Source organism: Haliaeetus albicilla, chromosome 12 (genome assembly GCF_947461875.1).
Source record: "Haliaeetus albicilla chromosome 12, bHalAlb1.1, whole genome shotgun sequence".
NCBI classification, from domain to species: Eukaryota; Metazoa; Chordata; class Aves; order Accipitriformes; family Accipitridae; genus Haliaeetus; species Haliaeetus albicilla.
This window is the reverse complement of record NC_091494.1, coordinates 6779135-6795807: the sequence shown is the minus strand read 5'-3', so window position 1 is coordinate 6795807 and position 16673 is coordinate 6779135. Positions and strand designations below refer to the sequence as shown.

The following is a 16673-nucleotide window of genomic DNA, read 5'->3' as shown; positions in this document are numbered from 1 at the left end:
TTATTTGTCCACTATCATTGTGGCCTGATGCCACAGCTGGAGCAAGCCTTCCTACTGCTCTGCACTGTTCAGAGGAGCAAGGGCAGGGAGAGTTCGGTCCACTCACCCTCACTTTTTGCCCTCCAGTGAAGCAAAGCTTCCTGCTGCTTAGTTTCCAGTTAATTTTTCAACATCTCCAGCTTCCTTTGCAGAAAAGGCAAAGCTCAGAGCAAGAGAACCCTACACCTGCCTACAAGGGAAGTATCAAACAATAAGAAACACTTTATTTTAACTTTACAACATATAAATAGACAAATCTGTGCTTTCCAATGTAGCTGTTCTTCCCTTCCCCTACCCAGGGTCCTTGTCACAGTGCCCCAGCCCCTCTGAACTCTGGGAGAAGAGAGCAAGGGGAGCTGAACTGCAGAGGCTAGACCGATCCCGTATGTACAAATCCAGCAGGCATCACACCCTTCCCAGCTGTCATCTGCTCAGGTCCCGGCTGGCACCTCGACCGCACAGCATCCTTTCCTCTGCAGAGAGGCCAGTGAAGAAGGGATGCAGGAGGGCTTCTGAGAACGTGATCCTCCGGGAAGGGTCGAATTCTAACATCCTCCTCATCAAGTCAAAGAGCTGTGCGTGCTCCAGCGAGTCGTGCAGCATGTACGTCTGAAAGAGAAGGGCAGGGGGAGACAGGGAGAGAGAGGTGTAGCACTCTGGTACAACAGGGACTGAACCCTAAGCCCTAGTTTTGTGATATACAGCGAGACAACATCTGTCTCCTCTCTCCAGGCTTCCCATCCTGAAGTACAGCATCCCTCCGATTCCCTACTACCTGTCCTGCTTCAGCCACACCAATAAACTCCAGTTGCTGCAGATGCGAGTCAGGGGCTCTGTAAAAGCCAGTTACTAAGGGAAATTCCCATCCCTAAGCCCTGCACCGCTGATCCGGGGAAGGGAACAGCAGTTCAGCCTCGCAACACAGCCAGCCCTCTGCCAGCCACAAAGCTGCACCTACCCGCAGGGGCTTGCAGTTCTCTTGGACGTATCTCCCATCAGACGTGTTCTCATCCCATACCAGGTTCCCGTTGTGGAAATATTTTTGCTTCCTGGAAAAGAAAGGTGGCATTCAGGAAGGCCACTCATGGGACATACTTCCAGCACATCATCTCCCATGGTTACACCCAGTGTGAGGACAGAGAATTGGTATCCTGAGTAATTGGCCACAAACTGTTGACTGGACTGTCTGGGTTCAGGAAGATGTTCTTACCGAGTTTTGTGGATCATGTGAGATGGAATTGGCCCGAGGATTTTTTCCATCATGACAAGATGCTCACGATTCTCATGGGTCTGCAAAGGAAAAGAGCAATGGTGCATTCATTCAGAACTTGGAGATCTGATGACAAAAGGTCTGTCCCCCTTCTGTACAGGGGAAGAAGAGACAAGCCTCCATCAGGAATGATGCAGGCTCTGTGCACCTCTGCTTCCTCTCTTGATTTTTTTCTGTTCTTCACCAGCACAGTGAAGAAAGCAGAAGTGATCTGAACCTTGTCCTTCCAGCAAGGGATGAGTCCTCAAACTGTGAGTTTTCCTGGGCTCATTTTCAAACTCAGATTCTGATTTTTAGTGCCTGATCTGCATTTCCCCTCCCTTCACCTAAGTTTGAGCCCTTTTAGACATTAAGGGTTCTTAGGGTACAATGCCTCTTGCAAGAATTGTACCTGGAAGAGCGTGAAGCCACGGTAATACTCAAACAGAATGCAGCCGGTACTCCAGACATCACATGGCTGTGCCCAGCCCAGCTCTGCAAAGAGAATCAAGTTAACTCTGTGCTCTCAACAAGTCACACTAGATTTCTACTAGTTCCTGGTTGAAACTGCAGAGATTAATGAAGACAGACCTACAAGTTATCTGTGCACCTTCCGGTGCTGCACACTGGCAAGAGGACTGTCAGGTCTCCCCCAGATGCTTCTGTTTCAGCTTATGCTGACTCCACATTCCCCTGGAACCAATTTGAGCGCTCTCAGAGTCTCACAGGCCTTCCTCAGCTTTCTGCACTCCATGTCAAGGGCCTGCACTTGAATACCTTCCATACAGTCAGGACCTCAGAACCACTGAGGTGGTGTCGCAGCAATGCATGGAACAGGTTGTCCCCAAGAACTGGAGTGCTCTCAAGCTGGTTTTCCTCTAGACAGCATCATCCTGCAGCATCCCTGGGGCAACTGCTCTCCTCCACCCATCTGAGACTCCCAAAACCCCAGCAGTACTCACCCAGAATCACTTCTGGTGGACGGTAGTGCCGGGTAGCCACGATAGTGGTGTGGTGCTCGTGATCGAAGGTGGCGCTTCCAAAGTCTGCCACACGAATGCTTGTGTTCCGAATGGATTTCTCCTCACAGCTCTGTAAGCAAACAAAGAAGTCCTCATAATAGCTGGTTCAGGATTACACCAGGCTTTGAGAGGAGCCCTCTGACCCCAGAAGTGCCATGCCTGTGCTACTAATCAGACAGGATTATACCAGTGAAGCTCTGAGCTCTTTACATCTCAGATCAGTGTTAAGGAAGGCCACTCAACACTTCACTTGATGGACTGGAGCTATTGAAGCAGAGGAGGCCCAACTTCCAGTTTGTTCCCACTAAATGGACTTGTAAGGCCCTGTGAGGCGTGTATGGAACAGGGAAGATCCAATTTCTGCAGGGAGGGAAAGGCAGGCTGTTCCTGATCTATTCACTTCTCTTTTGGACATAACCCACCTTTTTCTCATTGTACAGAGTGTCAAAATCCGAGTTGACAAACAAGATGTTTTCTGGCTTGAGGTCAGTGTGAGTCAGCTGGTTGTCATGTAAAACTGCACAAGTCGCAAAGACGAGAGAGGGAAAAAAAAAAAAAATTATAAGAACCACACACTGAAGCACCCATACAACTCTGCCCATCAAAGCGCCACTTTCAGCCAAGCCAACTCCTTCTCAGCTCCCTCCCAACCCATTCTGGTGAGACATTGTTGCCGAGGAAGGCTGGTCCTGGGTGACTTACATCTCAAGGCATGGCAGAGCTGGTAGGCCATGTGCCGGATCTGAGGGAGAGGGTATGGCTGGAAGTTATTCTCCTTCAGGAACTCGAAAGTGTTCTTGCCCAGAAGCTCAAAGGCAATGCACATGTGGCCATGGAAGTTGAACCAGTCTGACATCAGGACACACAAGCTGTGCAGAGAGAAAGACATGAGGATTAACCATCATTCAGGGACTCAACAGAACAGTCATTCTCCCTGTTTCTGGTGACTTCAGAAGTGGTTGGTGAGCAAAAGCTCCAAGCCAGCTGACTCAGAAGCACAGCAATGCCTCTGTGTACACCAGACAGACACCCCGCTCCCCACTTTGCTCAACCACCTTTAGAGATCTCCAGTGCAAGTGGGACAAGGCAGCAGGTGGTTGTTGGAAAAGTTCTAGTTAGTTTTTCCTCACTATCACCTGGCATGTCAGTTAAGAGTTTAAGTAAACAAGTGTTCAGTAGAACTAGAGACAGACTCTCTTCTTCCAAAACACAGAGGAATGAGACAGGTTTTCCCCCATGCAGGAGGCAAGTAGCAGGTATTCCAGTCCTCAGCCTTGTGTTTCTTTGGATATCGCCCAAGCAGACCGCTTGTCTGGAAGGAACGTGGTACTGACTACCCAGGAGTCTTGCAGGAACTTACAATTTGTTCTCCTTGTCCTTCTCTTTGATTTTTTTCAGGACATTAATTTCCAGCCTGGCTGCTTCTCGGTACTTTCCAACATTTTTTATGATTTTCAGTGCCACCTGAGATTTGCCTCTGTAAGGGAAGAGACAAAAGGATGGAGTCAGAGAAAAACCCTACGTACGCATTTCCTCAGTCCACAGAGAGAGGGCACATCCCAGTTACTCCAGTCCCGTTTTCCTGTGTTAAAAGGCTTAGTCGTTTCTGGGTCCCAACAAAGCTCTCTCAAGGTCTGCCAAAGATTTATGCTGCTTGACCAGTAGGTAATTTGAAGCGAAAGACTATTGCTGGGTAACACTCCAAAGAGAGCTGCAGACAGCTCTGTGAGCACACCATTCCCTGACACAGCAGTCCGCAAGGTCACTGCAAGTCCAGCAGCCACCTCCCCTCTCCAACTGTGCCAGAGAGATTTCGGAGGAGGCACGAGATCCCAGCAGCTCGGAGCCAGACAAAAGGTCAGGAAGAGACAGGGGTCAAGTGTAATCACAGCAGAGGTTAAAAAAAAAAAAAAAAAAAAATAAAATAGAAGTACCCCAGCAGATTAAGATGCCACTTTCCCCACGTGCCTGGCCAATCCCTCAGTCAGAGTTCACTGCAGTAGAACAGCCTGTGCCAAAGCCCTCAGCCACTGAACAAACTCCCCTGCTTCCCTTAACAGCACAGCCTGCAAACTCAGGGGGCTGAGGTATGAACCAGGTCCCTTTCCACTTGCTATAAGAAATAGCTTCTACCATAGCAACAAGTGGAAGGTGACAACAGTTTGGTCCAGTGGAGTCCCAGGCCCAGACAAAACTGGTGGTGGTTAATCCTGCCAGGCTTGTGATTATCTGGGCTTGGTGCACAAGGGACAGACGAGTTATCTGGAAGGGAAAGACGCCCACCTGGCATGGTCCACACACTCCACCACTTTGCCAAAAGTGCCTTCACCAAGGCTGCCGACAATTTCATCTAGGAGAGAAAACAGGAGCGGATGTCAAGTTCAGAGGCTTGGCAAGAGCTGAGGTCCTGCAATTTCACAGCAATAAAATGTCAAAGCAAAAAAATGTCTCTCACTGCTACACTCTTTTTAAAACTCAAGTGTCTATTGTCTGCCTCAAGCAATTTACTGGTCAGTCCATTTATAAGCAATAAAACACTAGAGACCCCTCCAGTACAATACGAGAGATCTCGTCTAACATGGGGATAGAAAGTAGAGAGGTAAAGTTTTACGAAAGGTGGCTGTACATCGCTCTTGAAGCCAATCGCCGATCCTGCACACCAGGTGGCCTTCCTTGTCATCTTCCACGCTCCTGCTGCGCTTACTGCTCTGTTGGCTTCTCTGTACACACCGCCCCCCGAAACGGCATACGACCAAGCACGCACAGCGGGCAGTTCCGAGTGGCAGGATTGTGTTGTCATTCAAAGGTGGAGATGACGGTGCGTCGGTGGTTGGATTTTCCAGATCCCAGCATTTCATAAGGCACACAGCATATATAACGATAGGGATATTGCAAGGGACACGTCAAGACACAAACTAACTTCAAAACAGAAAAGTAATCAACAGCTACAGGTATGTAAAGAAAACTCTCTCATTAGCTACAGCCTCTGGTGCCGCCACCTCTGAGGCAAGAAAATGCCCCCCTCTTCTCTGAAGGGAAGCAGCAGCTGGGAAGTTCCAGTGTTAAGGTGGCTTTGGCTTGGCACCACCATTCCCCACAGGGGAGCAGCTTCCTCCGCAGCACTGGCGGATGCTGACAGAGGCACAAGAAGAAGGAGGGCTTTGCCAGAAGAACGTCATTTTCTCCGCTGGCAAACGTGACGAGGGGTATACAAGCTGTCGGTTTGGACAAGCTGTCCAGTAGAAGCCAGAGTAGCAGTTCTCCCTCTGTGTAGCCTGCTCTTTTGTACCTGGGTTAATAGATCACCAGCTACCCAGAGCCGTGTCCTGCCCTGGCTACAAACCAGCCCTTCCCTCCTTGACAGAACCAACTACCACACTGATCCTAAATCCATAAGCCCAACTGGCTGCAAACAGACCCGGTGTTCCACATCGGCCTCAGGATGCAATTTTGAGCCTGGGAGAACTTTAGGAACAGGACAGTTAAATTAATCCTGAGGGAACTTTTCACTCCGCTTCAGGCATCCACTGAAGGTATGAGGTCACATTTCACCCCTGCTACTGCTAGCTTCTACTGGAAAACCAGCCGAACGTTCCTGAAAGGACCCAGTGTCCACAAAGCAAGCTGCCCTAATTCCTGATCTTTTTCTGTTCAGCCTTAAAAATAGTTACAATCTCTACAGCCAAAGAAATTAATACGAAGCTCTACATTTCCGTGCCCGAGCTTCTATCAGGCTTCTCTTCTATGTCCCTCGCCCCACAGCTAGTCCAAAATAATCAGCTATAATCAAACCCCCAAAGGTCAGCTGAAACGGAGGAGAAGGTAGAGAGGACATTTGAGACAGCCGTGAGACTTCAAAGGATTTAGATCACACCAGCCCAAACCTGCACACCATTACCATCGCACGCATACACGCAAACGACACTGGATCATTTTCATCATTAACCCTGGCTCTTTCTAAAACTAAAATTAAAAAGTCAACTGGAAAGAAATAAAAGGAGGAAAGCAACAGACCGTCAGAAGTTCCCAGCCATGCAGATATCCACTATAACTGCAGGGATCAGGACTCGGTCATTTAGTTGCAAAAACATTTAAAAGCAACAATCATGTGAAAGAAGGAAACATTCCTTACAGGAGAGCAGCTGTGAAGCAGAGACATTTGGTCCGATACCTCACAACACTTCCAGGGTATTCCTGGTCCTGGGACCAGCCTCCCCACCCACTGCCAAATATTCCCTGTTAATCTTTGAAAGGAATACTGCATTTCAGGGTGGAAAACAGGGAAGCTTTCAGAGAAGCCGAAATCCAAGGACACTTGCGGGGAAATAGGCAAAGAGGACACATGCATATCCTCAGAAGGTGGAAGCCTTTCTCTGAGTACAGTGGGACAGGGGTTAATAACCACAGGGCTAACAACTCAGGAGAACCAGGCTGATTGATCCCATCTGGTACAGGATCCTGGCACAAAGTCAAATCAACATGCCTTCACAGGAGCGCTCCGTACCACCGCTGCATACCAAAACCCCCCAGAGAAGCAGCAGCAGTATGCAGAAGCGAAGCCCCGGCCATGTATAAACCTGACTGATCCCCAGCAGCTGGACTGGCCTGCGGCCAAGGCTCGCCCTTGTTAGCCTATCACATGTGTGCCATTTGAAGCTTTCCCTGATCCCCTCCCCGGCCGTAAAGAATACAGCTTAGTTTCCTCACGTATTAAGGCTACAGGGGCTGGACTAGTAAAAACCAATAGCTACAAATGCTTCCCGCTTGACAAGACACAGATTTTGGACTATACGTTCCACGTAATGAAAACAAACACAAAAAAAGGGGATTAGAGGTACTCACCCAGAGTGTTCAGAGCTGAAAGGAGGCAAGAACAGTTAAAACCCTGAACAATCCTGAGCTCGTTCTGGATGCTACTCACCGAGGAGGCACTGCTACAAGACCTGGTCCTGCGTTTCCGGCAGTGATGCTGATGCTTCCTCAGACGGTGCTGCTCTCTGCCTCTGGATCGCCGCCAGTTTCGTGAGCGGGTCGAGTAATAGTCCTCTCCAAAAGATGGGCTTCGGTCTTCAAATCTGTAGGCATCGCTGTCCCGCCTGTATCTCCTGTGATAAGGCATCCTGTCATGGCTGTAGCACAAATAAAAATGCATTTATAAGCCTGGAAAAGCACGGAAGGCAAGAGTCCCGCTGAAACTAAGCGCCCTTGCTCCCACTCCCTAGTGGCAGAGAAACAACAGCAAGCGTCCTAGCTTCAAACCACTCCTCCACTGTGGCTCAAATGCTGCCCACTTCTCAGATTAAGAAAAAGGAGGAAGTTTGCAAGAGAAAATGGTGTGGCACTCCCACATTTCAAGGAGCCACGGGGGGAAACCACCCACTTAGAGCTAAATCTGAGCTGCCTACCTCATCTAAGCCACCTCTACCACCCTATGCACGTGTTTTTCTAAGGTCGTTTCTCCTCCCCCAGGAAGGCCTCTCATTAGTTCTCAAACAAATGAGAACTGAAACCAGCAGCGGTGCTCTTGTCATCACCCCAGGAGGGGGACTGGAGTCCCCTAAACACCAAGCCTTCACTGTACACATGCACACCAGCTCAACAGATCATTAGTAAGAGCCAGAAGGAAAATTTGGTCTCCACAGCACAGTCAAGCTCCTGCGTCTCTAGCAACAACCGAGGGCTGCGAGTATGTAAGGGAAACTTTAAGCCAAGTTCATCTCTGCACGGGGAAGGGCCAGAAGACCTCACATGAAGCTCCACTGTGTGAGTATCTACAAGCTGGTTTCGTGCATGCAGTTTTAGGTACCGTGTGTGTACATTAACCAAGAGAGCAGCTCTCCCTGCCCCACCCTCAATTAGCGAGCATCGAGCATCTACAAGCTGCAAGTGTCTCGAGATAAAGCTGCAATTCTGCAGCTCCTGCCTTTTGCTCTGCAGGTCCCACATGCTTCCTTGGCAGCACTGTTATGGCACCTCTCAAACTGGACAGCAAAAATGGTTATTGCTTAGCAGCGGCCCACTTCTGTCCCCAAAAGCATGACTGTCTTCTCCACCACAGCCGTTACAGTTGGCCTAATAAAACAGCTTCCACTCCAAGTCTTGCTTCACACGTCACTGAGTGAGAAGCTGCATTTTAGACAGAAGATGTTGCAACTCAGAAATAAGAACAGCGTGTTGGCTTTCCAATGATGAACAGAGCATTCTGGGCACACGCCAGGCCAGGTCGATGCTGTCATCTAGCTGACAGCAAAAGCAACGGCTTCTCCAACCAAGACCTCACTGCAGCTGCTTCAGTCCGGAAACAGGAACTTTTGTTGCTTGTGCCTCTCTGCTTTGGCAACAATTAGCTCTCTCACTGACAGCTTAACAGGACGCAGGTATGCATGTGGTGGGTTCATCTCACCTTGGCTCAAGAATAAAATTTCAAACTGCCTGCCCAACACAGCAGCGGCTCTAGGTCACCGCTGAACTATCCAAAACACCAAAAACCCCCACACCTCCATTGCAACACTGAATACTCAACTCCAAACACACTTCTGTGAAAAACTCCAGTGTGTACTTTTAAGATACAGAGAATTCAGAAATAACAACCTAAAATACGGAGGAGACCAGCGAACCTGTGAGAGGCTCAGAGTCTGAGACTAAAGGGGCAAGAAGGTTTTCACCTAGCAAAAGCCTGTTTTCATCCAAATCTGTCCCACGTAACCCATCAGATGAAAAAATGGAGAAGCCCATTGTGTGTGTCAGCTGTATTTCACAATCTGCTTCCTTCACGTAAACAAAAAGCCAGGCTGAGAAGAGAAATTAATCTGTGGAACATTTCAGGAATTTAAAGATGAACTCAGCTCCCTTCTGGCTGCACCTGCCCTGTTCAACCAGTGGAACCGCACCAGGTCCGGTACCACTGAGCAGCGAGGACCGCCAGCCTATTTCAGTCGCACACCCCGACGCGTCAGCACCCGGCTCCCCATCAGTGCTCCCGCCTCTGTTCCAGAACCCTCACCACAGCTCCCGTTATCAGAGGCCTTATCCACCCCGCTTCCAGTGTCTAATTGTCCCTGTGGAAATGCTGAACAAAGAGGGGATCAAGGGTAAAATCCAGAGCCGAAGCAGGAAAGATCAGTTAGCAATGCTCAGAGCCTTTCTGACAGCGTAGGTGATGGAAAAGTGTCGTTACTTTAAATCTGATTTGTAATACTTTCAGAAGGAAGTGGGTTATCGGGAGAGAAAGACTTTAATGCCTCCACAGTATTAGACCTGGGAAACATGATTCCAGGGCAGGCTGTTCTCCCTCATCAATATTAAAGACATCGCTTTGGGAAGAACTTTTGGCTAGATGCAGAGACAGAAATGTATAAAGGAGGGCACACACAATTAAGCCCTTTACTTCCATCCCTGGGATTTACAGGTTTAAAGCTGATCCACAGTCAGGAAATGAAAGCTGCCACCACTCAGCGCTGGCTCTGAAACACGATCAGAATGGAGGACTAGGGTTTAGTAGATAACCGTCCCCGCTCGCTCCCCCGCCTGCCAGAGCGGCTGCTGGCAGGCAGGCCTCCCTCCCTCTGCCCAAACCCGCTCCTACCTTCTCGATCGCGATCTCCTGGCGAGATCCCTCCGTGGGGGGTATCGCAGTCTCCCCTCGTAGTCTCTGCTACGAGACCTCTTCCTCTTCCACCTGTGACCCAGGTAGCTCTCCTGCTCTGGCGACCGGTATCTCTTACAGTGATGCATCTGAGGAGACGAGAGGTTTCCGACTCTTCGCACCTTCACCCCTCCGCGCTTGACCCGCTTCCCGAAGGGGGCAAGGGGCCTCCCTGCCCCACCAGACACCCCCCCCAGCCCGAAGGGCTGCGGACAGGGACCACCCCAAAGGGCACCAGGAAGCGCGGCAATGGCCGCCCTGAGAACAAGAGCTCAGCAGCCTGAAAGACTTTAAGCTGGAGGCCTCCCCTCGGGAAGCGGTGGGGCTGTAAGGACGTTACCGGATTATTTCCCCCCGGCCCCCCTACAACAACCCGACTACAAACCGGTTCCACCGCCCCTGGCCCGCTGCCGCGTAACCGGCGGTAGCCGTTTGGCGGGGGAGGCAGCGTGAGGGAGGGTCCCGAAGGAAGGGAACCGGAGAGCTCAGGGCCCACGCACCGCCTCGCGGGGGCTGCCCGCACCGGGACACGGGGCCCCTCCGGGGCTACACGTAGCGCCAGCGGCCGGGCCCGGGCCCAGGCCCAGGCCCGGGCCCGGGCCCGGGCCGATCCCCGTCCCGCCGAGCGCCCGCAGCCCCGCTCCGTGCCCTTCCCCGGCCCGGCCCCGCTGTGCTCACCGTCCCTCCGCCTCCCTCCACGCCGCGCTCGGCGGCTGCGGCCCGGCCCGGCCCGGCCCCACCGGCCCAGCACCGCCGCCGCTCCCGCGCCCACTTCCGCTTCCGGTGCCGCCCCTCTCCTCTTCTCTCCTCTCTTCCCCAGTCCTCACCGCGCAGGCCAGAGCGGCTCCGCCCCCGGGGGCGCTCTCGCCTCCCCTCTCGGTGCCCAAGGAGGTCGCGGTTAACCCCTGCCGCGCCGGGCCAGGCCGCGGGTTGGGGGGGGGGGTCAGCCCTTACGAACGGGCCTGAGGAGCGGGGGAGCTGGGGTCTGCCTCGCCGCGGCCTTCCTCGTCACCGTGGCCTTCCTCCCCATCGCCATCCTCGCCCTCAACATGGCCTTCCTCCCTGTGGCCTGCCTTGGCCACGGCCTACCTCACTGTGGCCATCCTCACCCTCGGCGTGGCCTTCCCCTCCACGGCCTCCCTCACCGTGACCACCCTCACCGTGGCCATCCTCACCGTTGGGCCTTCCTCACCGTTGGGTCTTCCTCACCATAACCACCCTTGCCATGGCCTTCCTGACTGTTGGGTCTTCTTCACCATGGCCACCCTTGCCATGGCCTTCCTCACTGTTGGGTCTTCCTCACCATGGCCATCCTCTCCATGGCCTTCCTCACCATTGGGTCTTCTTCACCATGGTCACCCTCGCCATGGCCTTCCTCGCTGTTGGGTCTTCCTCACCATGGCCATCCTCTCCATGGCCTTCCTCACCATTGGGTCTTCCTCACCATGGCTATCCTCTCCATGGCCTTCCTTGCCACAGCTACACTTACCATGGCCATCCTCACCCCAGCCTTCTTCACCAACAGTCTTCCTCACCATGATGATCTTCACTGTGACAATCATTGCAACGGCAACCCTCGCCTCGATGACCCTCGCCGCGGCCTGTACCACTGTGGCCCAGGCACCTTCTCTCCCCACAGGCTCTGCCGACAATCTCCTTCTACCAAATGTTGCTGAGAGCTGCTGTTGTCCCCATGGGGACCTGCCCTCGGGGTTGGAGATGGGTCATGGCCGGGGGGGGGGATCTGGTGGAAGAGGTTCCGTGTCCAGTTAATCTGCCTGGAGAGGGCCTCAATCCTGCTTATTTACTGATTAGCACCACGCAGAGGTTACGTGAATGGGGCTTTGCTCCCTCCTGCCCCATGAGTAGGTGACCATCCCCTCCCACCCAGGCCACCTCTCTGGAGGACATTTCTGGCTCCCAAAGCCGGACCATGGGTGCTGCCGGCCCACAGCACGGCTGAGCAAAGAACACCAGGGTAGGAAAGGGCTTCAATTAATCCACACGTGCAATCACGCTTGACCTCTTTATTTATTTATCAAACCACTCATTTGGGCCAACAATTAATTAAAAATGCCGATGAACACCTTTAGCACTGGCGCAAGGAGAGTTGGGACGATATCGGCTAGCCCTTGCGGTTCTTCTCACCGAGGAGCAGAGCGGGGTGTGTGCCAGCCTGTGGGGATGGGGAAGGGTCTGGTGATGGTCTTCACTGCTGTGGGACTGGTGGAAAGGGTGGACTGGTGATGGTGGGCTAGAAGGGGCAATAGATACCACCACCGTGGTGGCCCCCCAAGACCTCACCTCTCCAAGGCTCGGAGATCGATCCCCCTTCGCTCACTCCTGTGAGCAGCTGAGTCCCGGGCGAGCCCTGCCCGTGGGCTGTGGGCAAGATCAGGATCTGAGGGCATTGGGCTGGATCCAGTGCCACCGCGCCGATTCCAGCTGTCCCTGACTGCACATCTCCCTCCAGTGCAGCAGCCCGGCCCCAGGGGCGCGGGGACCCACCTGCACGCGACCCAGTGGGGAGCTGCGGGTGTAGATGCGAGCCTGTGACAGAAGCAGCATGGGACATAGCTGGTGGCCTTCAAGCAGAGCTAGTAAACCCCATTACCCCAAGAAGAGCAATCCCACCCCAGCAACCTCCTGTGGGCAACAAGAAATAGCTCCTCTGGGCTTGCCTGTACCCCTCCCGCAAGTGGGGGCTAAGACTCCCCGGTTGCAGGAGAGGCTCCTGAGCATGGGTGATCCAGGCCACCTTCTTAGCCATGGTCCCCTCTGTCCTGCTCACCTGCATGACAGTGAACTCCAAGGACAGCTCTTGCTGCTGGATGTCCCCAGCGGGGAGGTTGAAGAGGAAGGGCATGTTCCAGACAGGGTTGTAGCCAGTGATGGACTTGGTCTCCTTGGTGTCAATGATGTGGCCATTGTGGTAAAGGTGGATGATGATGTAGTGGCCTGGAAATGGAGACAGAGCCTTGGTGAGAGGGGCCTGCTCTGGACACACATCATGCGGGAAGGCTGGAGGTTTGCACACCAGACTCCTGCACAGCATGGGCAGCCAAATTAGGGTGCCCGGGGGGCTACAGGACCTCCACAGGGCTCTGCGAAGCTGTGGGGAGAGGACAGAGAGGTCCTCTGCATCTTGGTTGCACGTACTCCTCCCTGGTCGGGAGCAAGGACCTCCAAAGTCTGCAGCCTGCATCCCTGCCCACGTCCCAGGCTTCGCATGAGCTGGGGGAGCCAGAGATGACAACAGCCAGCACGACAGAAAGCCACATGCTATTTTTGTACCATAAATGTGTATATTTTAAGCATTTTGGGGCCATATTGGAGATATCTAGATCCTAGCTGTGCTGCTTGCACTCATTTTGCTTAGGAAAGAGAAGTTCAAGAGGACATAAGACTATCTGCCACGCAAAAGGAGGAGAAGCCATTCCCTGTGTCCACCTGGGCATCCACTTGCCCCCTGGTCCATGCTCCATGCCCTACCTGGTGTTCCTGGCATGCAGGAGAGACGGCCCAGGTGCTCTGCCTTGCGGACCAGCACCTTGATGCGGCTGGCCAGAGCTTGGTACTGGAGGAGAAGGAAGAGCTGGCCGAGGGATTTGGGTGGGGAGGAGAGGATGCTGCGGCTCGTGTCGTGGACACTGAGACACTGCAATGAGATGAGAGGGCAGGAGATGCCATGAAACCTTCTCCAACCTTATCCAGCCCCTCCAACTCAGGGATGCTTGTCTCCCACTTATGCTACGGGTGGGTCAAGAAAGGGCAAAAATGAGTCAAGAAGGCAAATTTGATGCTTACCATCACCGTAAAGGTGGTGCCAGCTCTGCATTTACCCCTTCCACCCCAGCATCCCCATCCACAGTGAAGCCCCTGAGCAGAGATTCTGCTGCTTGCTACGGTTGGTGGATATTAATTGTGGGCAGCTCATGAACCCGTACCAGAAGGGAGGACACTGCGGGGATGGGGGCCTTTGTCTCAGTGCCTTCAATCTCTCCCGCTGCCTCCCACTGGGTGATGCTTGGAGGAGGCTCTGGCTCTTGCCGTGGAATTTTAGGGCACTGAGACCAATCAGACCTCAGCCAAAACACGAGGACAACCCCTCCTGCTGGAGACCGCTGCTGTCCTGACCTTTCTGAGCTTGGTTTTGGTGCTCGACAGCTCCCAGCTGTAGCTAGAAGATGCCTGGGGGTCCCAGGTGGCCTGAGCACAGGGGAAGAGGACCTCTCCCACGAAGGAGTCCTTGAGGCTGCGAAACCTGGCATAGACAGCGAAGCGCAGGGTGAAGCTCCTCAGCTCCTCCAGGCTGTACCGGCCGAACTGGCACGGCTCCCAGTGGGCAGGGTGGAGGCTGCCGCGCTGCAATGCTGTGCACCGGCGCACCAGGAGCTGCGGCAGCAGGTACACCTTGACGTAGGAGCCTCGGCCATTCTGCAGCCCCTTGGGCATGTGGGAGACGCCAAGGACCGTCACAGTGAGCGTGGCCTCGGCCGGCGAGTAGGACAAGTCACAGTGGAGCCGGGGACACTGCTTGGGGCCGGTGCCAGAGCGCTTCAGGGTGGGGGGTCCCGGGATGGGGTGGACCAGCGGGCTCTCCTCATTGCAGAGGAGGTTGGCTCTGGAGATGGTGCAGCAGTGTTGCCACGCTCCTGCCAGCTTTGGGGAGAAGGGGAGGCTGGGCGAGGAGGGTCTGCTGTGGAGCAAACCCCGGTGGGATGCTGGTGATCGCTCTTCCACCTGGGCACTCAGCATCTCTCCTGCCACCTCCTTGTAGTGCTGCTGGACAGGCACCGGCACCGTCCTGGTGGGCAGAGCGGGTCCCAGCTCCACTGTCTCCCTCTCCCAGCCGAGGCGGGGGCCCGGGCGCCGCCAACGCTGCCAGCACACAGCACAGCCCAGGAGGATGCTGAGGCAGAGCAGGGCCAGCCCTGTGCCAAGGAAGACCTGCGAATGCACTGGAGAGAGATGGGCACGGTTACCGTGGCGGATCTCACCGGGGCTGCACCACCATGGCTCTCCATGGGTGATGGAGCAACGGCAAAGAGCAAGACCTGGGTGCCCACCTCCCCTGCCGTGCCTGTGACCAAACCCATATCTTTGCAAGCTGGGATTGAACTGGAGCATCCCAAAGCCAGAAGGTGGGAGAGCAGCCAGCAGGGCCAGGGCTGTGCTCAGCATCTGTGGGCGTGAGCAGCCTGACATCAGTCTGGCTCTGGCGAGGCTAAAACAAACCTGGCCTTGCCCTGGGGACGATAAGGGCTATGGAAAAAGCGGTTTTTATCAGCCCCGCTGCCGGGCTGACACAGGTTGGGCACGACCAACGATTAGCTGCTTGCTTGGTGGGGGCACAAAATGGGCAGGGAGGCATTGGTGCTGCTGGAGGGGAGCGGGGGCACCTGCAAGGGGAGGATTTGGGGGTGTCCATGCTGCATTCAAAGTGGCAGCAGTCCTGAAGGTGTTACATACCCAACACTGGCCCCAAAAGAGGGGGAACCTCCTCTCCGATCTGTGCCCAGAGGACCGGTGTCCTGTGGGCAATGAGCTGGACTTTATCCCTCCTTGTGGGGCTGCCCGTGGGGTTTCGGGCTCCCCAGCAGCTGAGCAGGGTGGCATCTCTGCACATCGGTCATTTAAGGGCCAGGGAACCAAACTCCTGAACATCAGGGCTGAAGTTTCTTAGGAAACTTGGGTTTTGGAGGTGGGCAACAAGCGCCGATGCAAATGTTGCTGTGCCAGTGCAAAGCCTCCCTGTGCCTGGTGCTGGCTTCACCTCCAGCCCTGCAGTGAGGGATTATGGAGAACAGGGTCTGGACAAAACTCTGCCAGAGCCTGAGCCGGGTTCGATAGAGGGATCTTAATGTTTGAAAGAGAAAAGCAAGCGTTGTCTCACACCATGGGGGTAGGGTTTTCCTATCCAGATGCTTTAATCCACACTGGGCTCTCTTTAGCCCTTTGTTATTTGTTAGGGAAGCGAGGTTGTGGCTGAGATGAGCAGTGAATGGTGGCATTTAGGGGAGGGATGGAGCGAAGGGGGTTGGGATGTGAACTTGCCTGGAGGATTATATTCCAGCCCAAACAACGGCTGCCAATGCCCACAGCCGTCCAGCCCTGGGAAGGTGAGCTGGGAGGGTTGGAGCACAGTCACCCAGGGTGTACAGACCCACACTGGTCTATAGAGCGAAGCAGGGAAGGTGTATCGGATCCCTTTGGGTGCCTGCTTTTGGGTGCTGGGTCAGCCGGGGCTGGAGGATGCTGCACAGGGACCTGCTGCACCAAAGCAGCTAACAGGGGTGGAGGCTGGGCGGGCTGCAGGGCTGTCCCGGACCTCGGCGGTGAGGTTGGGGTGACTACCACGGAGTCCCCCCTCACCTGAGACCAAGTCTCTGAGCACCCCTGGAGCCGGGGGAGAACCCCCTCCAGCCCAGCACCGGGGCCGGCACCTTCCCACCTCTGATTTTAAGGCTGCTGGTGGATAAACCCCACGGCATTGTGCACAAAGGGTGTTTGCCCCCCCCGCCATTGTTGGAACCTACCTTACCTGCTTCGGGCATCTGGCTTTTGAGGTGAGAGGTGAGGACAGGCGAGTCCTTGAGCTGGCTCAGCTGAGCTCACATGGGTAAAAGTTGGAGCTGGGAAAAGCCAAACCCACCAGTGGGCAGGAGGGGAGGAAACGCAGGGAGAAAGGCTCTGCCTTCACCTGCCCACTGCCTGG

At 54.1% G+C, this 16673-nt stretch overlaps 2 protein-coding genes across 4 annotated transcripts; both read right to left on the bottom strand.

The window, feature by feature from the left end:
• Positions 1–241: 241 nt before the first annotated feature.
• CLK3 (CDC like kinase 3) lies at positions 242–10748 on the bottom strand. Of its 3 annotated transcripts, XM_069797832.1 has the most exons (14): positions 10634–10748; positions 9896–10044; positions 9717–9773; positions 7232–7439; positions 4937–5030; positions 4594–4660; positions 3671–3787; positions 3013–3179; positions 2733–2827; positions 2251–2380; positions 1701–1783; positions 1250–1329; positions 998–1088; positions 242–648 (listed from the first exon to the last, which is right to left on the bottom strand). In XM_069797832.1, exons 2-14 carry the CDS (start codon positions 10042–10044, stop codon positions 463–465), a joined length of 1524 nt encoding a protein of 507 aa, XP_069653933.1. In that variant the 5' UTR covers positions 10634–10748; the 3' UTR covers positions 242–462. The 3 variants fall into 3 exon arrangements, with proteins under 3 accessions (XP_069653933.1, XP_069653934.1, XP_069653935.1); XM_069797833.1 differs by lacking the exon at positions 9717–9773; XM_069797834.1 differs by lacking the exons at positions 4937–5030; positions 9717–9773; positions 9896–10044; positions 10634–10748 and having other exon boundaries at positions 7232–7441.
• Positions 10749–11969: 1221 nt separating this feature from the next.
• Positions 11970–16606, bottom strand: LOC138688288 (synaptotagmin-4-like). The gene is made up of 5 exons (XM_069799610.1): positions 16500–16606; positions 14093–14916; positions 13448–13613; positions 12747–12913; positions 11970–12505 (listed from the first exon to the last, which is right to left on the bottom strand). Exons 1-5 carry the CDS (start codon positions 16510–16512, stop codon positions 12350–12352), a joined length of 1326 nt encoding a protein of 441 aa, XP_069655711.1. The 5' UTR covers positions 16513–16606; the 3' UTR covers positions 11970–12349.
• Positions 16607–16673: the final 67 nt, after the last annotated feature.

Bases quoted from the DNA above. Each gene is read 5' to 3' on its own strand.
- CLK3 (XM_069797832.1), bottom strand. From the start codon at position 10,044: ATGCATCACTGTAAGAGATACCGGTCGCCAGAGCAGGAGAGCTACCTG. The intron at 5,031-7,231 runs GTGAGTAGCATC...CGGTGTGTACAG, and splicing joins CTTGTAGCAGTGCCTCCTCG to AGAAGCCAACAGAGCAGTAA. The intron at 2,381-2,732 runs GTGGGTTATGTC...GTTTGCTTACAG, and splicing joins CTCTGTACAATGAGAAAAAG to AGCTGTGAGGAGAAATCCAT.
- LOC138688288 (XM_069799610.1), bottom strand. The intron at 12,914-13,447 runs GTAGGGCATGGA...CTCCATTTCCAG, and splicing joins CTGCATGCCAGGAACACCAG to GCCACTACATCATCATCCAC. The intron at 12,506-12,746 runs GTGAGCAGGACA...CTTCTGTCACAG, and splicing joins TGGAGTTCACTGTCATGCAG to GCTCGCATCTACACCCGCAG.